We start from the raw sequence: 23,568 nt of genomic DNA, 5'->3' as shown, positions 1-23,568 counted from the left end.
GCAAGGATAGAGAATGTAGGAAATGCAATCTCCTCTTCCGAAATTTGCTCGGGTGTAGAACCCATTTCAGACTATCACCAACAACTTCCGAGTTAGGGCGATCCCCCAACTCTTTTGATTCCAGCAACAAAATTTCTTTACACACTTCAAGGGGGACAAAATCAAACAAAGTTGCCACTGACTCAAAGGAAAAAGGCTGACAGCGTTTAAATCCAACATTATTAGCACATCCTCTTCTACTCACCATTCTCTAACGAGGAGGCATGGTGGCCAATACAAGAGAACAATGTAGACAACTAGTGAGAGTACAACGACCATAAAAGAAAGCAAACAGACGAACCACCACCCCTTAAATACCAGACCGAAAGACAATTAGGTTGCCCCCTAAATTCCACACTAAAGGCCCAAATTCGAGGAAGGTTTTTGAATTCACTACACTCTAAAGACATAATACACAGATAACTCCACTGCCATATCAACACTCGAAAACTATGAATACCCAAATAGTCCACAAGACCAAACCCAACCCTAAGGACAAATGATAACATAAACAAGGTGGTTCCAAACTTAAAGAAGTAATTAAGATCCATAATTGACTGGGTAATGCCCCGACTCTCCAGTCCAAGGAGGTTTAGAGCCTTAAACTAGATAAATCTTAGTAAAACCCAATTAAATTTTGACCCTATGTTGATACAGCTAGAAAACTATTTGGTTTGATGCCACACAAAAAAAGGCCCTGGATACTAACATCCACAAACCATAATTGTACAAGGATAAGAAATACCTTTGAATTCGCTATCCAGGAGGGGCAATATTGAATATATAACCACCAATTCAAATACAGGCTCAAGCTCTGTGGCATGTAGATATAGAACAAAAAACATCAACCCCACACACTAACCAACATGAATGAAGTCGCAAATAGAGTTACCTCCTCACAAACAAAGCCCAAATCCTCAATAGATATACATAAGAGTGCAACACTCATTGCAGCATGAAAGCAGGTGCAGGTGGTTAAGGAATGAACCTCATCTCCACTCTCTTGCGTAATGTACCTCTGCCACCCCATATCAATGAACATGCATTTATAGTGAAAGGATGTCGAGTGTAAAGCCCAAGTCCTCTTACCTAACCCTTGCCACGCCATTACCAAACAGAGACAAATGTAAGTCTGACACATCTTCCAAGAGATCATCATTCCCTCCATCGATCGCACCCCCATCGGGGATAGAAGATCTTTCTCCTGCAGCATTCTTAGGTATTCAAATCCTTCCACCAGTACAGAAGGGGGCCAACATTCATTTAATATCAATGTTCTAGACTTACAAGCCAAATTCGCCAAGAAATCAACAACTGCATTCATTGATTGTCTAGAGTGCCTAATTATTATTGTCGAAGTAGAATACTGATATGACCTACTATGTTTTCCAACCTCCAACTCTTAACAATTTTTCCCATAGGTTGCCCATCTAATAGATGATACAAACACTATATGGCCAATTCTGAATCCCCATCAACTTGCAATAACTTAAAATGTTCACGTATTGCTATATAAAGACCTTTATCCAATGCTAAAAATGCATCCATATTATTGCTAACTAAACCAAAATTTGAGCAAAAAGTCTTGATGTATTTGAGTTCTAATCATGGAGCACACCTCCGAACCTTGCAACTCCTGGGTTTCCCTTAGAGGCACCATCAAAACACAATTTAATGAAACCACCAAGGGGAGGTGATAAAGATGTATTCAAAGATAAGAGCGCCTCTTGAGGATTTTTGTTAGAAAGGATGCACATGTTTTGTGATAAATTGAGATGTTGCAGGATCCCCACCTCAATAGCATCAACTTTCCAATCATCCTCCGACCAAGAAGCTGCAAGAATAGTTTCTGTGATATCTTGTAGAATTGCATCCCCAAGAACTAAAAATGTTTGCTTCTTATTTTAAAAATTTATAACATTTCGTTCTTTCCACAGTTTCCACAAGATGAATCATGTAGCCAATATCCACGTTTAATTAACAACAAAACTTTTAAAAGCTGAAAAATTCCATTGTACTAGTGTCTCAACTAAATTGTAGAGAATCCGCTTATTAATACCAAAAGTGGAGAGAAGAAAGGACCACACTTCCTCAAGAAACAGAGAGGAATGACACAAATGCTCCATGGTTTCTTCAACATGTAAACAAAGAGAGCAAAATGATGGACCTTCAACACCCTTCTTTCTTATTAAAATAAAAATAAACCGAATTAAAATTAAACAATTTAAAAATTAAAAATAATAAATTATATATATATATATATATATGGCCTTGTGAAAATATGGTGGTGACTCTAACCCAACTTCCCATGAAGAGCGTAGTCATGGATATAGTGGTAGCTAACATACCACCCAAGTATGGCATGTTATTATCCTTGATCTAGGATGCCCTACGCCACCATCCCGATCTATGGTGGAGAGAAGAGACCGCTGTGCCGAGAGAATATATAGCTTAATTGGAGTCCTCATCGTGAAAACACATTTTCTATTTAACTAACATGAAGTGATCCTTTTGGGTAGATCTACCTATTACCAGTATCTATATTCATATTTAAGTTATATAATCTATTTTAAAATATATTATAGTATGAATAGTTGATTATAATTATGTATAGAGTATTTTAATGTGGATAGTTATCTTGAATTTTACTGTTTAAATTATTTGATTAGTGTTGATATTTGATTATAATTTTGTTTAGATTAATTTATAGTTTAATATTTTAATGTATATAGTTAATTATAATTCATATTGAATTGTTTGGAATTTAGTGTTTAAGTTATTTGTAATTGTATTACTATTTACTTAAATAGTATATATAAAACTTTAATTAAACATCAAGAAACAATTATTTAATATTAATAAATATTTGTATTTGGTATGTGTGATGTAAATAAATTTGCATTTTTATTTATTTTAAAGAAATTAAAGAGATGTTTGTAATTTAAATTAAATAAAATAGATGATGTTTGTAATGGATAGTGAAATGTTATTTAAAAATGAAAAAAACGAGTGTTACATAGTAGTTTACACTTGTTTTTTTGTTAAAAGAATTAGCAACTAAGCTTTGTAAATGTAGTTGTAGAATGTATCTTTGAAGTATGATTGGTTTTAATTTATTTCAGTATGTTGAAAATTATCATTTAATATACATCTTAACTTAAAAAATTAAGAAATAGTACAATTTGTTATTTACAAATAGTTACTTATAGTATATAGTTTGTTTTGGATGTTCTTTGAAATATTAAATGTTATAAATATATTAAGTAAATATATAATGGTAAACATACTTAGTGGTGACAAACATATAAATTTAAGAATATAAAAAAGTTATTTATTATGTATTACAAAATTATTAGACATTTTTCATGTTAATTATAATAATAAATTTTTTAATTAATAAAAAAAAAAATTGCAACCTTTTAACAAAGAAATGTATCAATTACTTAATTATGTGATGTCTTACTCACTTAACTATGAAATACAATAAAACAAAAACAAACTTTGATGTGACACATATACTCTTGGGTTAAATAATTATGAAAAACAATAAAAACCAAAACAAAATTTGATATGACCCATGTACTTTTGGCTAATTATTTGAAACATTGGACAATAACATGTCAAAATTTACAACAATCAAATAAATTGAGAAAAAAAATTATATTGCACTTTGTTAAATTGAAAAATATTTCGCAACTAAATTAATAAATAATCGACAAATATTCAAGCCTAAAAACTAATATAATAATAAAATTAATTATTTTAATCATTGTGATAAAATACTCTTTCAAATATATCTCTATTTTATCTCCCTAACATGACCTTAAAAAATAACATGTAACACATTATCTATTTAATAGGAAACACAATACAAATATCGGTCATATCTAAAGTTATCTCAGTTTACTTTTTTATGGTCATTTAAAATATGACATGTATCATATTATTTGTTCTTAAAAATGACATGTAACATATTATTTGTTTTTAAAAATGACACGGAACACATTCATATGAAACATTATACAAATACATGTTATAGTTTAAAGTTTTGTCAGTGTACTTTTTTTAATAGTCACAACATGTTTAATATGAAATATAATATAAATAAGTATGGTTTAAGTTATAAAAGAAATGATATTTTTTATTATTATTTTTTTAAATTAATTTTAATCAATGAATTTTAAAAACTCAAGTTTAAGTTGTTTAATTTGTAAAATTTAAGTGTATCAGAGTTTTCGGGGTGCTAAATTTATTTATGAATTTAAAAATGTATTATAAACAATAAAAATTACATTCTTAAACAACAACAAAAATCACATTCTTGTTTGAAATTGTATTGCCACATTTATTGTAAAAATATTATGTTGTCTATAAATTAATCTACCCCATACATTTTTATTTATTTATTTATTTATTTTTATTTTTTTCAGAAAGAAAAAGCATGATGTATTATATAAGATATATAATGAGCATATACATTTTACAGGTAGATCTTCATAGGGGCTATTTTAGCCGACTTTGGATTTTCAAAAATTGACCAGCCCATTGAGTTGACACAAGTTGTTGTCAAAAAAAGCATGATAACCAGATACATTGCTAAAATAGAAGCATAAAGATCTCTCCAAAGAGAGAAACAGTCTTCAGAAACTTGTTCAAGGAGATTCCAAATTTGCTCCAGCCATAATCAGAGCTGTATGGAAGAAAAGACCAAAAAACTAAAGGCAGATGCAAAACTAAAAAACAAAAAGATTTGAAATTAAGAGCCTGGCAAGGAAAAGTCCTGGATAGAGAAAATTTCCTCGCCAGATTTTACCTTCATGTACCATATACCTTGCTCCAAAAGGAGACCTTCCTTTGATAAGGTATCTGCTTGCTGATTCTGTGATCTGAAAATGCGCTGGATGGAGCATCCTTCCAATTTCTTCCAAAGGAACTTGATTCTGTCCAGCCAACCTGTAAGGTGAGGGCTGTTGATGTGGCTCTTTCTCGCTACAAAATCAACCATGACTTTTGAATCTCCAAAAATTGACACAAACTGAATGTTAAAGAAAAGGAAAAAGGATAAAAGGCCTGCAAGGGCCATCGCCTCGTGCCCTTTCCTCCATTCCAGGCAATGAGATATTGATCTCTTTCATTCATGATAATGTGAATGCCACAACCACATAAGCCATTCTGAGCAGCACCATCGAAATACGCTCTTGGAAGCATCGAGTGATTTTGTGCTTGCTTCTCCTGATTACACTTTTTTTGCTTTTGTGGTTTTTGTGGTAAAGAGTCATAAAGAGCAATAATGTTTTGAAGAGTTCCCATAAAAGGCTCTTTACTGTCATTAAAGATAATTTTGTTTCTCCATTTCCAAATACACCATAGAGCAATGATAATAAGAGGCCTCCCGGATTCCTTTTGCCCATTCCACCATAGGAAAACTTCTTTAGTAGAAACATGAGAGATATGAGGAAATTTATATAACTTTGCCAGATCTTTCCATATTTGTTGAGTTATATGGCAGTTGAAGAACATGTGGAAATTGCTTTCTTTCAGTTAGTTAGTTTTATTTATTTATTTATATTTAAGTAATTTAATATAATTGGAAAATATATGAGTAATTTTAATTTGAATTTGGATAATAAATATTTTGAATTAATGGAATTATAAAATGTTAGTATGGCATAGACTCGTTATAATAAGGGTATTTAATAAAGGTATTTTTGGTTTTAATTTTTTTTATAAAAATATAATTTTATTAATGTAAAATTGCAATATTCATAGCACTCATGGGGCTTTGGACTGATGATAAATGGGTGTATCGTGTTAAGGCACTCCATGTGAAAAGGTCATCAGTTGAAATCCCTCATGGGCTTTTGACCCCACAAAAAATGCAGTATTGATAACCTTAATTTAAGGAAATCCAAATTCATAAAAGTCTAATTTCATCTATATTTTCTTAAATCTATTAAAAATATAAAAAATAAAAACAAATTGTTAGTGGGATCAGGGGGAGTGCCAACCACCCCACTGGATCTTGAGGCCAATAATGGGGGTGGCGGAGGGGGTCGGGAGGGTGATGTGGCATGCTCCCCCATGTAGAGTGGGTGCGACAAAGTTATATTAAGCATGCTAGAGTCGGGCTATTGGTTGGAGGTCCTACGTTGTGGTTATTGGTTGTCGATGGTGGTCCGGTGTTCGGAAGAGCGGAAGGGTTGACCTTATGGAGGCCCTGCAAGATAGTTAATGTTTGTCAAATATGGTATTTTCTTATTGTATTTATGGTTTTCCCATGTTCTCAAGGGAAAAAAGGGCATGTGAGTAAAATTTGGGATTGGAGACCTAGAGATTTTGTGATTTTTGGGGAGTTGTAGAGCGATAACATTGCGCTTCTTCGATGGGTGATGGCCCTGTAGTGGTGTCTTTCTCCTCACAATTATTTAACCTTCGAGGTAAGTGTTGGTCAAAATTGTCATTGATGTCAATACGATGACATCCTAAATAGCTTTCCCTAGATAAAATCCTACCGTACAAGAAACCCTAAATCTATGTAAAAGATACTCTAAATTTATGTAAAAGATACATTGAAACATGGCCTAAGATAAAACTCTAAATGTTGATAAAACTCTAAATACAAATGCCAAGTACATTAAAGAAACCCTGACTCTATACCCTAATAGAGACCATTCATATAATAAAACCCTAAAAATGTCCATAATACCCTGAACGTCAAGATTGAAGTATAATTACAATCCCTAATGCCATACAGTGATATGGGGTTTAACGGTAAGTTTCGCTGGGTAAAACCCACGAGATGAGGGTTCAAATCTCATTGAGTATATTATGACCTGTTGTGTCTTGGCTAGAAGAGTACGGATTATCCTAGATTTAAAAAAACAATCGCTAAGTGCCAAATATGTTCGAGATGTATTTAAATGCATATGTTAATGCTAATAAATTTGATTTTCATCATTACTATAATAACCTTAAATAACGGCTATAGCTTGAAAACATTACAACCTTTAAGAATAACGACTATAGCTTAAAAACATTAAGCAAATTTAATTCTTATCACCCCTAGTTGCAATAGCTCTCTACGTTGCGAAAGACACGATATTTATACACAATAATTTGAACAAAAGATTATTACGATGGAGATTTAAACGAGAAAACTGTAATCCCATACATGATGCAGGGCATGTTAATTTGAATGAGCACTGCACAGAGCGGAAGCCGAATGAGGACGAAAGCCATGATGCAGCGGAAGTCGAATGAGGACGAAAAATTAAAAGTATATTCGGTTAAATAAAACCCAAATAAGTAACTAACCCAAACCTAGATTCGTTGCAATTCCAAATAAGTAAATAAAATGGATAAAATGTTAAAATCTCTCCCTATTTTAATAAAAAAATATTTTAAATTATAAAACAGCTTGAGAGGTGGTGTGTTCAAGTCTTGCCCAGGAAACAGTAAACTAATACATGATTCAGTCGATGTTATTTTGAATGTGCAGTATACAGTGCGCTACTGGACAACTCATTGGTTCACTTTCAGGCCTTCTGTACTTTGACGAAAGCGGTGTGGAGTGCCATGCGGTTCGGATCTGCTACAACGTGCAGGCTGTCCAGGCGGTTGAAAGCCCAGAAGCAGCGGGTGGAAGCCGAACCAGAACTGAAAAAGGCGGCGACGCAGGTGCAGTTGGAGAGACACAGAGCCTTACAAGAAGCAGAAGAAGTAGATGTTTTATGGTCGCCGAAGAACTTAGTCGGGTAATAATCCACACCTTTCACTTCCACCATTTCTTGCTTCCCTCTGCAATTCAAATTCAGGGGAAGCCGAGGCAAGCAACCCGCGTCGGGCTGAAACTGTTCCTTCATTTGAAACAGGGCGGGCGCGGGGCAACTGCACTGACCATTGGAGCAAACGCCATATGCCCCGCAGACGGACGGCAGGCTGCAATTGAAACACGATGGGAAGAGCTCGTAATCCACAGTACAAATCAGAGGATCGCCTCCAAGAATTCCCCTCATCGGCAGCGCCACATACGCTCTCAGGTTCCCGTAAGAGTCCAATCTCACAAACCTTAGCGAGGATTGATCCCCTGACCTGAAGGTACCAAAAGGCAGAGTATCAGACAGAGAAGTGGGCGAACATGAAAGATTATTATTCCCAGACCGCGCTTCCTATGTTGGCCAGACCAAACAGATTTCCCGCGTACACAACTTGAGCAATTACAGTTCCAGAATTAATGCGGGGATTCTTTATGAATTCATAGCTGAGACCTGGGAAACCCCAAACCCAATAAGGCAATTTATCTTTATAAAGCACCACGCCCCCTTTCTCTGCCACCAGTGAAAAATCCCCTTCTGAGGGATTGGTGGGCGAGGCATTGCTCACCAGCTTCTGCCCGGTTCGAAGAATTTGCCCGATAGTCAGAGTATTGGTAGGATGCTGCCAACTGTACCAGACGGTGTAAGAACCCAGATTTCGTGCCTTCAAATTTGTCGTATTGTATAGATTCCAGTTTCCATTCTCGAATAATTCCATGGACTCCACTGAGTTACCGGAGGACCAAACTTGGGTGCCGTCGGAGTCCAGAAGGACCAAAATTCCGGCCTTACCAGTGCGCGCGAGCCTGGCCTTTTCTCCGACAGGCCTGTTGCGGTTCGCGCTCCAGAACTCGGTGCCCTCGGGGGAAGAGGAAAATGGGCTGAAGACGATGGACAAAGTGAATTTGCCAGAGTTGTTGTGATCCAGAAATCCCAAGGCGTAATTTCCGCTTGCAATTGTCTTGCCCTGACTGTCCACTGCTACTCTGAAGGTTCCTTCCATGGCTTCCCGTTGCTGTAAGGCCGGGGTGTTGGAAAGAACATAGCCCTTTGGCCATAAAAATGGCGCTGCATTTGCTCCCAGTGGAGTAACAAGAACAAATGCGACAGCTGTCGCTCATAACATCAGCGCGATCACAAGCTTCGCCATTGAAATCAAAATAAGAGATTCAAGAAGACTATGGATGTGGATGAATAGGGCTCCTGGTTAATGGAATTTATAGATGGAAGATGTCCAGAAATTTTGTATTCATGCAGTGTGCTTTGAAAATTTTTGTAGGTAGTTTATTTTTATTAGATTATTAGTTTGAAAATTATTTTATATGTAGTTTATTTTTATTAGATTATTAGTTTAAATTTTAAACATGCTGTTTTGTTTAAAAAATTATTTTGCATGTGATTTATTTTTATTAGATTATTTGTTTAAATTTTAAACATGATGTTTTGTTTAAAAAATTATCTTGTATGTATTTTTTTTTGAATCAGTGACCGGAGAATCCACAGTATGAACATTTTTATACCAACGTTTCAAATCCCAAATGGGATCCATCATCAGGATTTTAGAATGATGATAAAAGAAGAGCTTCTTAGGGAATAAATAATAACGAGGATAAATTTTTAGGGAACAACATACTGTCGGCTTGGAATAATAATTAATTTTATTTTATTTTAATAAATTACTTTTATTTTTAATAAATTACTTTTATTTTTATATTAAATTTTTTATTGAAGAGTTAATATATTAATTTATAACCTAAAGATTAAATTAGGGAATTGAACTAATACTAAAATTAGTTTATTGAACTAAAATATAATAATTTCTATATAAATTAAATTAATATATTAAACTACTTCATATTAACAATTATAAATAATAAATATTTATAATTGATTAATATAATAATTAATAGTTATATCAAAATTATTATAGTATAGCATTATAATGCTAATTTTTATATTAAAAAGGTTATTTCTAAAAAATATTAGGGAAGTCTATATTAATTTCTATATAAATTAAACTAATATATTAAACCAAATCATATTAACAATTATAAATAATTAATTAATATAATAATTAATATATTAATTAATATTTATAATTAATTAATATATTAATTAATATCTTGTATGTAGTTTATTTTTATTAGATTATTAGTTTGAAAATTATTTTACATGTAGTTTATTTTTCTTTTTCTCAATATGACTACTGCTATTATTGATACAAAAAGTTACAGCAAGGCCTTGGCCTTGAAAGTTCAGCCTGTTGATGGCATTTTACAAAAAAACACATAAGATCAGTGCAGTTGAATCTTCAGCTGTGTGTGAACTTCTTCTACGACACATTACAGTTTTGAACAGTAACAAAACCATTACATTTGCCAGACAGCGCCCTGAGACGGACAGAAACATGGACAGACCGTGCCCTGAGACAGACATAAACAACTGGTGTATGTAGTAACGACACATTGACAAGCAGGAACCTGAGCCAAAATCATAGCAACGAAGACACACAGAATTATGCTAGGTTAGTCATCATCTGTAGTATAGGCCTCCTCGACAACCAAACACCCATACCGTAGAGAGTCCTCCGAGTCCGAATGAGGAGCCACCGAGCCGGTGGGATCGCCACGCATGGATGCACTTGGGCCAGCGGGGTTGGCCGGATTCAGCGTCGAAGCATTCTCCATGAATGGGCTCAAGTGATCCTCCAGATTTACAGTCTGTTGTTCTGCAGTTGCTTCAGCTTGGGCCGCTCCCAAATTTCTGTTGTCTTCACGCTTTTCGATAGTGACTGAAATAATGAAAGTAGCATTATCGAGCAAGTAAGGGAAACGATACCGCGCAGTATGGTGAGCAGCATGTTCACATACTGCATCTCCAGATCTGCCACGACCCCTTCCTCTTCCGCTCCTCGTAGCCGGTGGACTGCGCCGCTCAGGTTCCAGAGTGTCGGAAGATCGCTGCGAGACTGCTCGACCACCGGAGCCCCCTCTTCTGCTCAGTAACCTGACTCTTTCGCGCGGCATTTTTGCTTGCTCTGAGCTGGGTAATAACGGAACTTCCCAATAACCATACAAACTCTGCACATTAACAGGTCTATGAACCCCTGCAGAGTGATTCAGAGAAACGCCCAGAACTGGAAGCAAAAACTCGACAGTGGAATGCATTGAAGCTGTTATGCAAAGAGCGTTTAAGGAGCGGCAGGACGCGGCGTGCGAGACGACGGATGAGCGCAGTAATGGCCGCATTAAAGAATTTGTGCAGGCCCATCTCCCTTTCCTTGCGACCTGACTCGTGGCGTATGTGGGCTGACACTTGCCCATGTGATACGCCGCCTGTATGTCCTTTGGACAATCAATCACCCGCATCCAGGGTACATGTAGTTTATTTTTATTAGATTAGTAGTTTAAATTTTAAAGATGGCGTTCTGTTTATTTTTATTAGATTAGTAGTTTAAATTTTAAAGATGACGTTTTGTTTAAAAAATTATTTCGCATGTAGTTTATTTTTATTAGATTATTAGTTTGAAAATTATTTTGTATGTAGTTTATTTTTATTAAATTATTATTTGAAATTTTAAACATAGTATTTTGAAAAAAAAATTATTTTGCATGTAGTTTATTTTTATTAGATTATTATTTTAAATTTTAAACATGGTGTTTTGATTAAAAAATTATTTTGCATGTAATTTATTTTTATTAAATTATTTGTTTGAAAATGATTTTGCATGTAGTTTATTTTTGTTAGATTATTAGTTTATATGAGATTATTAGTTTAAATTTTAAACGTGGTGTTTTGTTTAAATTTTTTCCTTGTAATTTATTTTTATTAGATTATTAGTTTGAAAATTATTTTGCATGTAGTTTATTTTTTTTAGATTAGTAGTTTAAATTTTAAACATGGTGTTCTGTTGAAAAAATTAATTTGTATAGAGTTTATTTTTATTAGATTATTAGTTTGAAAATTATTTTGCATATAGTTTATTTTTTTAAAATTATTAGTTTAAATTTTAAACATGGTGTTTTGTCCCATTATGCGGTCTTTCCAGAGATTCGTATTCTTCCCATTGCCCGGAATACGGTATAATTCACTTCTGAAAAATTCTATTCCTTTGGCGCACAGTTTCCAGGCCTGCGTGCCTTTGGGATGCTTCTCCAGTTTATAGTTCATGATGGATCGATTTTTGAGATATTTCTCATTGAGGATCTGGCTTACAGGATGGTTGGGCTCCACGCATAATTGCCATAGCAATTTGCATCCCAGGGCCACGTTTGCTAACCCAGGATCGCGCCCCTGAAGGCCTCCTTCCACCATCGGCCTTTTATTTGTTTCCCATGACTTACACTTTATATTTAAAAGAAACAAATATTTTGCATATTTTGACCACCACGCACATAGTAAACATTAGATGACAACTAAAAGTATAGTAACTGAGTCGTCTAACGAGGTGGAGGAATTGGAGGAATTGTGCGGTCAAAAGTGACCAGAAGCTGGGTAAAAAAATTTCAAAAAAACTTGTAGAGACAGTGTTTGAATCGTGTTTTTGATGGTGGAAATGGATTCAGCACCATCAAAAACGTATAGAAACCTAAAATTTTGAAGTTTAATCGCTGTAACTTGGATTTACAAAAATCCTTGCCAAATTTTCTCTAAAAATAACTGAAATTCCCGTAATTTTCTGGGCAACTCCTCAGCCTCGTTAGACTACACATATGGTAACAACATGAACATCTGACACGAAGAATGGATAAAAGAAAGGAAGGCCCACACGGCCGACTATTTCACCTTTATTGTTATTTAATTTATGTTATTATTATTTAGCTTTATGTTATTATTCGTATTATACAATATTTTACTGACCGGCAATAATGCCGGTCAAAGTGGGTTCAGGGATCAAAATTGAACACGTCAGAGCCCTTCAAAGGGTCTCTGGCAAGTCAGAGAAGTAAGAAGAAAATTTTACCAGTCAAAAAAAATTTAAAAATTGATTTTTGTCATTTAAAAAAAAAAATTGGAATAATATCTTAAAATTTTTTAAGAAGTGCTGTCAAATTGTCAATTTTTTTTTAAATTTCATTTTTCCTGAAATTAGAATTTTAGGAATGAAAAAATTAGAATTTTAGGAATGTTGAATTTGTAAATTTCTTTTCATGTTAAAACTTAAGTCCCATTTTAGAAACTCCCATTTGAAAAACAACAGTTTCCTTTTGAGTTGTTTTTTCTAATTGTGCATATGATGCAAGTTCTTATTACGCCGTAAGGCGTTTCCCTCTGAAATCAACTCCCCTCTCTGCTTACCTGTCATCGTGTAAGCCACACGATTATATGTTAGACGATTGCAACAATTTCAGCCGTTGATCGTTGATTCAAAAGGGTTGCCCAAACGGTTTGGGCGTTTCATTTGGCGGATCGAATAGTTTCATCAGGGCAGCTGAACCGGGCTCTCTAGTGCTACATGCGTCCCACTAACCCTGTTGGCGGGCTTTTCTTGTACTGTCTGTGGGTGGAGTTGATTGATCCCAAGGCTGTACTGAGCAGGCAGCACATTCTCACAAATCCCACATTCTCACAAATCCCGGTGTTCTCAAATCCATCGTTGAGAAAGCGGACATGAGAGAAAGCGATACCGTCCTGGAAATCGGCCCGGGTACTGGAAATCTAACCCTAGAGTTGCTGCAGGCCGCCCACAGAGTCATCGCAGTCGAGATCGATCCCCGGATGATCGAAGTAGTTCACAAACGCATAAAGGGGACCGAAATGGCTCAGAGATTGGAGGTGAGTTCCAATTTCCTTTGCATCTTGTTTTTACATTCATTCACCTTATTTACCTCATTAACAATATGTCAATTCCACATGGATTGTGACTCTTCATGCCCACCCCAAGTTTCAAATCCTCAGAGACATGTTTTCCCTTCATGAGCTGTTGCTTCTATGCACCTGTGTAAGTAGCGGCTCAGGCTCCGGCTCCATGTGGATGGGGCAAGGTGTAGGTCTTCTGCCACAATCACTGAGACATATGTTTTCGAATATCTGTTGTCAGCCTGCTATAGTTCGTTGTGATATTCACATAATGGAAATGGGCATGCTTTCTGCATGACCTGACTTCAGTTCATCGTGATAATCCCATAATGGAGAAGGGTGCGCTTGCTGCATTTGTAAACTGGAAACATCAACCAAAAAAAAATCCTACATTGACAACAATACTGAAGAAGGTTTATTTGTGAAATACCACATACATTAAAACTTTTTCAAATCTTTGCCAATCTGAAAACTGGGTTTAGGGTGAATTTCTCATGCCTATGCGATGAAAACTGGCTATGGGGTGAAGTCCTCATGCTTATGTGATAGCAGCCTTCTTTTCTTCAGTTACTACCTTTCTCCAATCTAATGATGCTTAGAAGTACCTGTGTGCTTTGGGAAGCCATAATCTTTTAACGTACTGCACTTTCTGTCTGGCAATGAAAAATGCCAATTTTGGCAATAAAACACTTCTTCTTTTTGCAAATTTGATGTTGCAGATGAATTCCCTACCCCCTTATGTCCAATTGGGCACCTCAGTATTAAATTTATGCAATTCAAACCTGTAATTCCAAGATTCTGGCAAAATTTCTGCCAGATTTACAAGGAAAATGCACTGGAAACTATTGTTTTTGCAAATATTTTACCTTGAATCAATTCGTCTCAGCATGCATTCAAGTTAGTTAGAATGGAATCACATAGGTTTCAGCAGTTTAGCCTAGTCGGTTGTCTCATTAGTCAGGACTTATGAGATGTATGTTAAAAGACTGAAACCTGCTTATGTTAAGGTGAATTTGTGCTGAAAACAGTTTTCAATACTCACGGATCAGACCTTGATCCGAAGAAACTTGTGGGTTAATGGAAACTCATGATCACAGATATAACTGAAAAAGGGAAAAGGAAACCCTCCTATTGAACGATTTCCTCTGCGAAGTTTTTCTCAAGCTCTTGTCAAATACAAGGCAAACTCTTACATTCCAGCTTAACAGAGTTCTTCGCAGAACTGAGGTTTTAAACATTTTGTTCGTAACTGACAGGAAAAATATCTTGAAGATGGATCACTTTCAGCTGCATAATTTTTTTAGTGTCTTGTACTCTAAAGTTGGAGTACGAGGGAAAATATTCCTTGCTCATTAAATAAAGCCTCATCTGTGACTCCGTCGGTAACAACCACTCTTTAGAAGGTAGGCCCCGATATAAATACCAACATTTTGAAAGAGAGTCTAAAATCCTGAAAGGCTCTAAAGGATCATAGTGTACAACGGTGACTTCCCCACAAAGATTAGTCTTGCACATTACACAAGACTTGATCGAAGGATTTTCTGCGTAATGAAAAAGGCAATATGGGAGATTCCAATCACGTTCCAAGGCATTTTTTAAAATGTGGATGTGACAAAAGGTTGTTGCGGAACGTGCTGTTTGTATATTTTAACACACTAACACCTTACAACAATGAACTAACAATATTCATGATGAAAATAGCAATAGGGAAGATTTATCTGCATAATGAAAAAGACAATATGGGAGATTCCAATCATGTTGCAAGGCATTTTTTAAAATGTGGACGTGACAAAAGGTTGTTGTGCAAGGTGTTGTTTGTATATGGGAAATTTCTTGATCATTGTGTATAATCCTAATGTTGATAGATATGTCTACTAAGTGGTTCCAGTTAATGGGGCATTGATTTGAGTGGTCAATATATTTTTATTATTTATCAAAGTAATCTTGTGTTGTATTTGTGTTCTTCAATTTATGCCTTACGGCGTTTCCTTTGCAACATCTGATGCAAATGCTAGTTAATTATTATGTCACAATTACCTTTTGATACCATTACATTTGGCAGTTGTTCCCATTTCAAAAACAACAGTTTCTTTTCGAGTTGTTTTTTTTAATTGTGCATATGATAGAAGTTCTTATTAATTATTATGTCACAACTACCCCTTGATACCATTACATTTGGTAGTTTCAATTGAGAGCGACTAGATGTCAATATGGGCCATGTATTAGGTCTGTAATTTCACTGGGTTGTGCTTGAAGGTTGCCTAAAGCAAGGTTTGATGACCATTTAAGTTGGAGAGGAACATAGATTCATCATTCAGCAAACGACTTTCAAGCAAGGTTTAAGCACGATTTATGCTTGGAGAGGAGCGCATTCAACAAGCTTCCTAACATACTGGATTTGATTTGTTTGCGGATTCCCAATTCCTGGTATGTTTTCATATTAAAAAAGGAGATACCAAAAACATATACACATTTGTACATTCATTTGTTGAATCCTAAACCTGTTTAGAATTTTACTAAATTTTTTCGTTCATGCAATAAACTTAAATTTGATTGAGCTACTTGTATATTGGCTTTAATGTTTTGGTCACAAAAATTTCCTACAAAATTAATCCTTATCTAAACTGGAGCAGGAATATAGGTCTCCTTTTTATCCATTAATGGTAAATGCATTCGATATATTAGTTGTGGCTCATATCAGACCTGCCTTATATACAACATCCATGGGGTTGTTGTTCCACCATTTTCCTGTGGCTCATATCAGACCTGCCTTATATACAACATCCATGGGGTTGTTGTTCCACCATTTTCCTGTGAAAAAATAAAAAGAAATTTGAAAATAATTTACTGTTGTCAATTGAATTGCTCTTTTTTTTTATGCTTTTCATTATAGAAGTGCGACCTGAATATGTGCCCTTCTAAATGAAATTAAGACCTGCCCTTCAAATTTGATCACTGAGTGGGTTATAGGCAGTTCCCCTCGTGGTGGTGGGGAATTGGCTGTTATGGTGGGACCCACATATCTTCACAGTGCCACTGAGATCCTAAATTGGGTCAATGAAAAATTTGGAACGTGTGTCAAAATACTATTTGTAAATGCCATCGTATTGCGAATTAGAATGATGTAAAATCTATGGGTGCTTTGCTTTTACCGTACCATCTTTGTCTGACTACCCGTAAAGGGTTGGCCAGACTCATCTGGAGACTTGAGAATGCCTTTTCTTCATTGTTCAACGCTCATTAGGTTCAAATTGTTTATATATTCTCTATGATTTTTAAGGTCACGAACTTGTTGTATATTGCAAGGTTATTTGTTGACTTGTTTGAAAGAAAATTGAAAATTGTAAGGAGTTATTTTAATGACATAGTTGCAGTGATATTAGAGGAAGATGGAGACTAATGAGTTGAAAGTCATAATTTTTGAGTTGTTTTTAATGTGATTTTTTGCAAAGTTTTATGGTGGGTTTTTCTGGTCAATTTCTCTAAAATCCCGTAGGAATTTATTGAAACCACAATCTTGATGGGTAATCTTCTGCCCTATGGGTTTTCCAGGGTGCTGAATCCATATATCCAATAAAAAAACTGGATGATAGAGATTTAATCTCCAAAAAAAAAAAAAAAAAAAAATAAATAAAATAAAATAAAATAAATAAATAATAATAATTAGAAGAATTTTAACAATAATTATATCTCAAAGGTTCAGATTTATTTCAAAAGTAATTATGCCTTTTATGCTCTTTAAATTAAATTGATTAATTTAAAATTTTGCTATACTCAAACATAAGTTATAGTTTTCTGAGTGTGTGGTATTGGTATTAGGAAGCCATAGTAGTGTAACAAAATCTATTTACAGATTAAGAATCTCCATAATAAAGTAAAGGTGAATATTTATGATTAAAAATCTTGTTAAGATTGAGGAAGCCATTACAACAATATTTATCAAGGCATTGTAGCTTATTATGTCACTAATGGGGATTTGAATATGGATGGGGAAGATAACAACCATTCTACCCCACCACCAAAAATAACCCTAATTAACTCAGTTTTATATATATACTACTCATATATTAATTCTTTTTATAATAATAATAATAATAAGAATTAAAAATTTTATTTTTTATTTTTGACATGTATTTAGTCGTTATGACATTAAGCATGTCATCCCTATGTTAGATTAGTATGCAGTCGACCCTTAATGGTAATTCAAATGCTTTAATGGTCATTTGGCAAGGATTGCAATTTACCTTTGGAGACAGTTGGGACATGTAGGATTTCTACTAGCTACCTACTATTTGCTTGGTTCTCAATGCTTTGGTTTGGTAAACAACAATTCCTCCAACTTGATATTTGTTATCATACTGAAGGTATACAACCTCAGTCTCAACTACAACATTGCAGATGTTATATTTCTTTCCCATCTTTATTTGCTTTCCTTTTTTAGTTCACTATGCTTCTGTAGATTGGCAAGGTTTCAAGAAGCTCCTAAGCTCGAGATTTTCCACTCTCTAAGGCCTTCTCCACGTCACAGTAACTGGTCCCTAGGAGTTTTCTTCTTGATTTCCTCCTAGCTCCTCTCTCTTTCACTCTCCACTGAGCTAACCATTGTTTGCTCCTTTTCCTGGCACCCTCACCTAGTTTTCGCGCTCTATTGGAACACTCTCTCTAGGCCCTTTGCAGTTGGACGTTGTCACTCCCCTGTTGTCTTTCTCCCTATGGCTAGTGAGTGTGGATGGCTTCTCATGCTAGTCATTCTCTCAATGTTGACCCCCCTCTCTGTGCTCCTGTGACGTCGTGTCCCATTGGAGCCAACTTTGCTTCTTTCTCCCCCTCTTTGTTGTTAGACTCTTTTAGTTTATCTATCCCTACCCTATGCCTCGTCATCGAGGCTGAGTGCACAAGGGAGTGACCTATTATTAAGATCTGGCCCATATGGGCAACACAAATATGCATCACTGTTTGGAGGAAGCAACCTCGTTATCAAGGTCTCACTCTAGGGCCCATCTAGGAAGAGATTACAAGTGTTGAGGGAGAAGGCTCCTCGCACAGACTTCATGTCTCGAACACGAAGGTTCTAGCTGAGTTGGAAAATTAGGTACCTGATACTAGACACACTTGTGGCAAATTTAATCAGTACATGTAAACAATGGACCTTTATTGGCATTTGAAGTTCCTCCTGTGCAGAATTCACTTGGACCGACATGAGCATTGGGCAAACATTCTCCATTCTCTTGAGCATCTTCTCTAGCATATGGACCTAGACCGATGGATGGAGTGCATATAGCATCATCTCAGAATGCCTCTCTCAATGGGGGGCATTGTCAAACACAATAAAGACCCCATTGAGGTCATTGCTATGGATTCTGACCCATTTGCTTGATAGTGTGTCATGGTCTTTTTATTATGGTTTTTTGTTCCCACTATTTACTTTCGACCAATTAGCCCCGTTATTCTCTATTGTATGCTAAATTTTGGTCATCACACTGCTTAGTTATCTTGTACCTCTCTACAAGGAGTTCATTTTTGGCTTTGGTGGGGTCTCCCCTATGAAAAACCGGCCTAAAACTTTTAGTGCTATTTTGTAGCTCCCAATTTTGAAGGAAATACAATTTTCCCCACACATATATAATGAGTAAAGACCCCATCTAGGTGGCTGCTACGGATTGTTACCCATTTGCTTGATAAAGACCCCATCTAAGTGGCTGCTACAGATTGTTACCCATTTGCTTGATAATGTGTCATGGTCTTGTTAGGTTGGTTTTCTGTTTCCCATTGTTTACTTTCGACCGATTAGGCTTGTTATTCTTTATTATATACTAAGTTTTGGCTATCCCACTACTTAGTTATCTTGTAGCCCTCTATAAAAAGTTCATTTTTTTTTGGCTTTAGTGGGGTCTCCCATGTGAAAAACCAATATAAAGCTTTCAGTGCTATTTTATAACTTCCAATTTTAAAGGAAATATAATTTATCATAAAACACAAAACATTAATTAAAATTTATTTTAAATGATAAACAAGTCGAGTGGTCAGATACTGGTCCATATGAAAATTGGAGTTCAAATTAAAAAATAAAAATTTCAATATATATATATAAGAGGTTATTTTACGTCGCGTGTTCAAATCTCTCTCATACCAAAATGAGAAAACAGTAAACTGATACAAGATTCAGTCCAAGTTATTTTGAATGTACTGTGCACAGTGCGCTAAAAGACAACTGCTACACTTTCAGGCCTTCTGTACTTTGAGAAAAGCGGTGTGGAGTACCCTACGGTTCGGATCCGTCACGACGTGCAGGCTGTCCAGACTGTTGAAAGCCAAGAAGCAGCTGCTGGAAGCCGAACCAGAACTGAAAAAGGCGGCGACGCAGGTGCAGTTGGAGAGACACAGAGCCTGACAAGAAGCGGAAGAAGTAGATGTTTTATGGTCGACGAAGAACTTAGTCGGGTAATAATCCACACCTTTCACTTCCACCATTTCTTGCTTCCCTCTGCAATTCAAATTCAGAGGAAGCCGAGGCAAGCAACCCGCGTCGGGCTGAAACTGTTCCTTCATTTCAAACAGGGCGGGCGCGGGGCAACTGCACTGACCATTGGAGCAGACGCCATAAGCCCCGCAGACGGACGGCAGACTGCAGTTGAAACACGAGGGGAAGAGCTCGTAATCCACCGTCCAAACCAGAGGATCGCCTCCAAGAATTCCCCTCATCGGCAGCGCCACATACGCTCTCAGGTTCCCGTCAGAGTCCAATCTCACAAACCTTAGCGAGGATTGATCCCCCGACCTGAAAGTACCGAAAGGCAGAGTATCAGAAAAAGAAGTGGGCGAGCATGAAAGATTCTTATTCCCAGAGCTGCCTGTTGCCGATGCGCTTCCTATGTTGGCCAGACCAAACAGATTTCCCGCGTACACAACTTGAGCAATTAGAGTTCCAGAATTAATGCAGGGATTCTTTATGAATTCATAGCTGAGACCCGGGAAACCCCAAACCCAATAAGGCAAATTATCTTTATAAAGCACCACGCCCCCTTTCTCTACCACCAGCGAAAAATCCCCTTCTGACGGATTGGTGGGCGAGGCATTGCTCACCAGCTTCTGCCCGGTGCGAAGAATTTGCCCGATCGTCAGCGTATTGGTGGGATGTTGCCAACTGTACCAGACGGTGTAAGAAGCTAGATTCAGGGCATTCACATTCGTCGTATTGTATAGATTCCAGTTTCCATTCTCGAATAATTCCATGGACTCCACTGAGTTACCGGAGGACCAAACTTGGGTGCCGTCGGAGTCCAGGAGGACCAAAATTCCGGCCTTACCAGTGCGCACGAGCCTGGCCTTTTCTCCGACAGGCCTGTTTCGATTTGCGCTCCAGAACTCTGTGCCCTTGGGGGAAGAGGAAAAGGGGCTGAAGACGATGGACAAAGTAAATTTGCCAGAGTTGTTGTGATCCAGAAATCCCAAGGCGTAATTTCCGCTTGCTATTGTCTTGCCCTGACTGTCCACTGCTACTCTGAAGGTTCCTTCGATGGCTTCCCGTTGCTGTAAAGCCGGGGTGTTGGAAAGAACATAGCCCTTTGGCCATAAAAATGGCGCTGCATTTGCTCCCAGTGGAGGAACAAGAACAAATACTACAGCTGCCGCTGATAACATCAGCACGATCACAAGCTTCGCCATTGAAATCAAAATGAGAGTCTCAAGAAGACTGTGGATGTGGATGAAAAAGGGCTTCTGGTTAATGGAATTTATAGATGGAAGAATTCCAGAAATATTGTATTCATACAGTGCGCGTTGAAAAATTTCACGCGGCGAATCGTCTGTATGCCACCAACCCAGAAATTTTCTGAGGCGAGTGAGATACAGAGGGGCGGGTGATAGCTGGATACAGTGGAATGGAATAAAAAATGTGAGAGCATCCACAGTTTTTGAGAAAGATACAATCTTCCAGAGTGAAGGATACGTTTGTTTATTTTTTAAATAAATTTTGGTTTGCAGTAGTCATTCATTCATTCCAGAATGGCGGCCAGTGGTGGAGTCCAGTGTCACCGAAGTAACGTAAAGGTATATCATCATTATCCGCTGCCTTCTCAAATCTATATTTAGTGTGTGTCTGGCCGTTAGCTGTTTCTTGATAAGCAAAGTTTCCAGATGGTGCCACGTCATTTACACTTTGATTTTGTTACGTTAAATGACATTTGAATTTTTTTTCTTAAATAAATACAGGGAATGTGCAAGGATATGCAGATATTTTTGGAAGTTTTTTGGGTGGGTTTTTTCGGTCAAAATCCGGTAGCAATTTATTGGAATCGCAAGTTTGATAGCTAGTTTTTGCACAATCAAGGCGTACCAGGGGTTTTTCAGGGCGCTGAATCCAAATATGCAGTTAAAAAACCATTTTAACTGCAACAAATCAAGATTTAACCTCAATTTCTTCCGCCGGATTCAGTCACCGGAATCTCCAAAAAATCGCATTATAAACAACTCCCAAGGATATTGCTGTAACTTTCAAAAAAAAGAAGGGAAACGGTTTTATATTTTAACACTCAATCTAAAATATATAAACATGGTATTTTGTTTTAAAAAGTATTTTGCATGTAGTTTATTTTTATTAGGTTATTAGTTTAAATGTGCAAGGATATTGCTGTACCTTTTCAAAGAAATAGAAGGGAAACCGTTTTATATTTTTATAATTAATTTAAAAGATATAAATATGATATTTTGTTTAAAAAATTATTATGTATGTAGTTTATTTTTATTAGGTTATTAGTTTAAATTTTATAGAGATATTTATTTTTTATTAAATTGGAAGTGAAAATCATTTTTAAAAATAAGAAATTTTTATCTAAATTTTTTTGTTACTATTAAATTTTATACAATGTAGATGACTAATTAGAACATGTTTCTAGAGGCTTGAACCTATATGGCTAGCGTTGACCACACTACTCCACTTTTTGACCATTAAATCTTGCTCAATTACATTCCATAAATAAATAAATTGTTTTTTATTTATTTTTTTAATATTGAAACTAACTTCATCTTATATTCAACCTAATATATATTTTTTGTGAGCTACAACATTTTGTATTACTTAAAAGAGAGAATACATGGTGATTACATCCATAGCTAGATTTTTCTGAGATGTGAAATAAAAGACAGAGAAACATAGATAACCTCCAGACAATAAGAGAATTGGACTCCTTACCAGTGTTCCATGGGATCTTGTCCCCCCACCTAGGGGTCGAGTTTTCTAGCTCCCTCCCGCTCCAGGGACTTGGGGACAAGAGGGGGTCGTTTCCCCACGCTCCCAAAAACAGGGTATGCGAGGAAACTTGAAAGGGGTCGTTTCCTAGGCGAAAGGGGTCTTAAGGGGTCTTGAGGGGTTGTTTCCCTAGAAAAAAAATTGCATTTTCTTCTTATGGAAAAAAAAAATTCGTAATTTTTAATATTTTTTGACCGACTAGGAAGGGTTTATGTTATGTTAATTTCACATTTCATTTTTTGTTTGCTCTTCGTCGATCTGAACATTGTCGCCATCACCAAGCAGCCTTCTGTATGCTCCTTCGTTGAACAAAACGCTGCCGCCATCGCCAAGCAACCTTCTATCTGCGCCTTCATTGAATGGATTACCTTGAGCAATTATGCTCATTTACCTTTTGATATGTTCTTATGTTATTTTGACTCGATAAACTTAAAAAAATTGACTCTTGATGTATCAGAGTTGACTTTTTTAATTTTATTTCAATATTCAGTATTCAATGTTCATAGTTGGAATTGGAACGTCAATATGGTTTAAAGATTAAAGTTTAAAAGTTTAAACATTTATAATTTTATAATTTATTTTCATTGTGCATTGTTAGTAAGTTAGTCGACTAGTAGTACACTGTACAGTTACAAACTTACATGTATGATGTATGATTATAATTTATAT

The 23,568-nt window shown here is 36.0% G+C and overlaps 1 protein-coding gene and 1 pseudogene across 1 annotated transcript; both read right to left on the bottom strand.

Moving 5' to 3' along the window:
- Positions 1–7,458: 7,458 nt before the first annotated feature.
- Positions 7,459–11,221, bottom strand: LOC149184635 (uncharacterized; annotated as a pseudogene).
- An 8,483-nt stretch (positions 11,222–19,704) lies between these two features.
- On the bottom strand, positions 19,705–21,591 carry LOC149184634 (EP1-like glycoprotein 2). Its single transcript, XM_089417635.1, has one exon. The coding sequence runs from the start codon at positions 21,315–21,317 to the stop codon at positions 19,875–19,877; it is 1,443 nt and encodes a 480-aa protein (XP_089273761.1). The 5' UTR covers positions 21,318–21,591; the 3' UTR covers positions 19,705–19,874.
- Positions 21,592–23,568: the final 1,977 nt, after the last annotated feature.

Source organism: Pinus tabuliformis, chromosome 3_2, assembly GCF_031772625.1.
Source record: "Pinus tabuliformis cultivar Carrire ecotype Pingquan chromosome 3_2, CPIR1, whole genome shotgun sequence".
Lineage (NCBI taxonomy): Eukaryota > Viridiplantae > Streptophyta > Pinopsida > Pinales > Pinaceae > Pinus > Pinus tabuliformis.
Note: the sequence above shows the minus strand (reverse complement) of the source record. Positions and strands in the feature narration are given on the sequence as shown.

What these genes read in the sequence shown, in the direction of transcription:
- LOC149184634 (XM_089417635.1), bottom strand. Translation starts at nt 21,317, where the DNA reads ATGGCGAAGCTTGTGATCGTGCTGATGTTATCAGCGGCAGCTGTAGTA.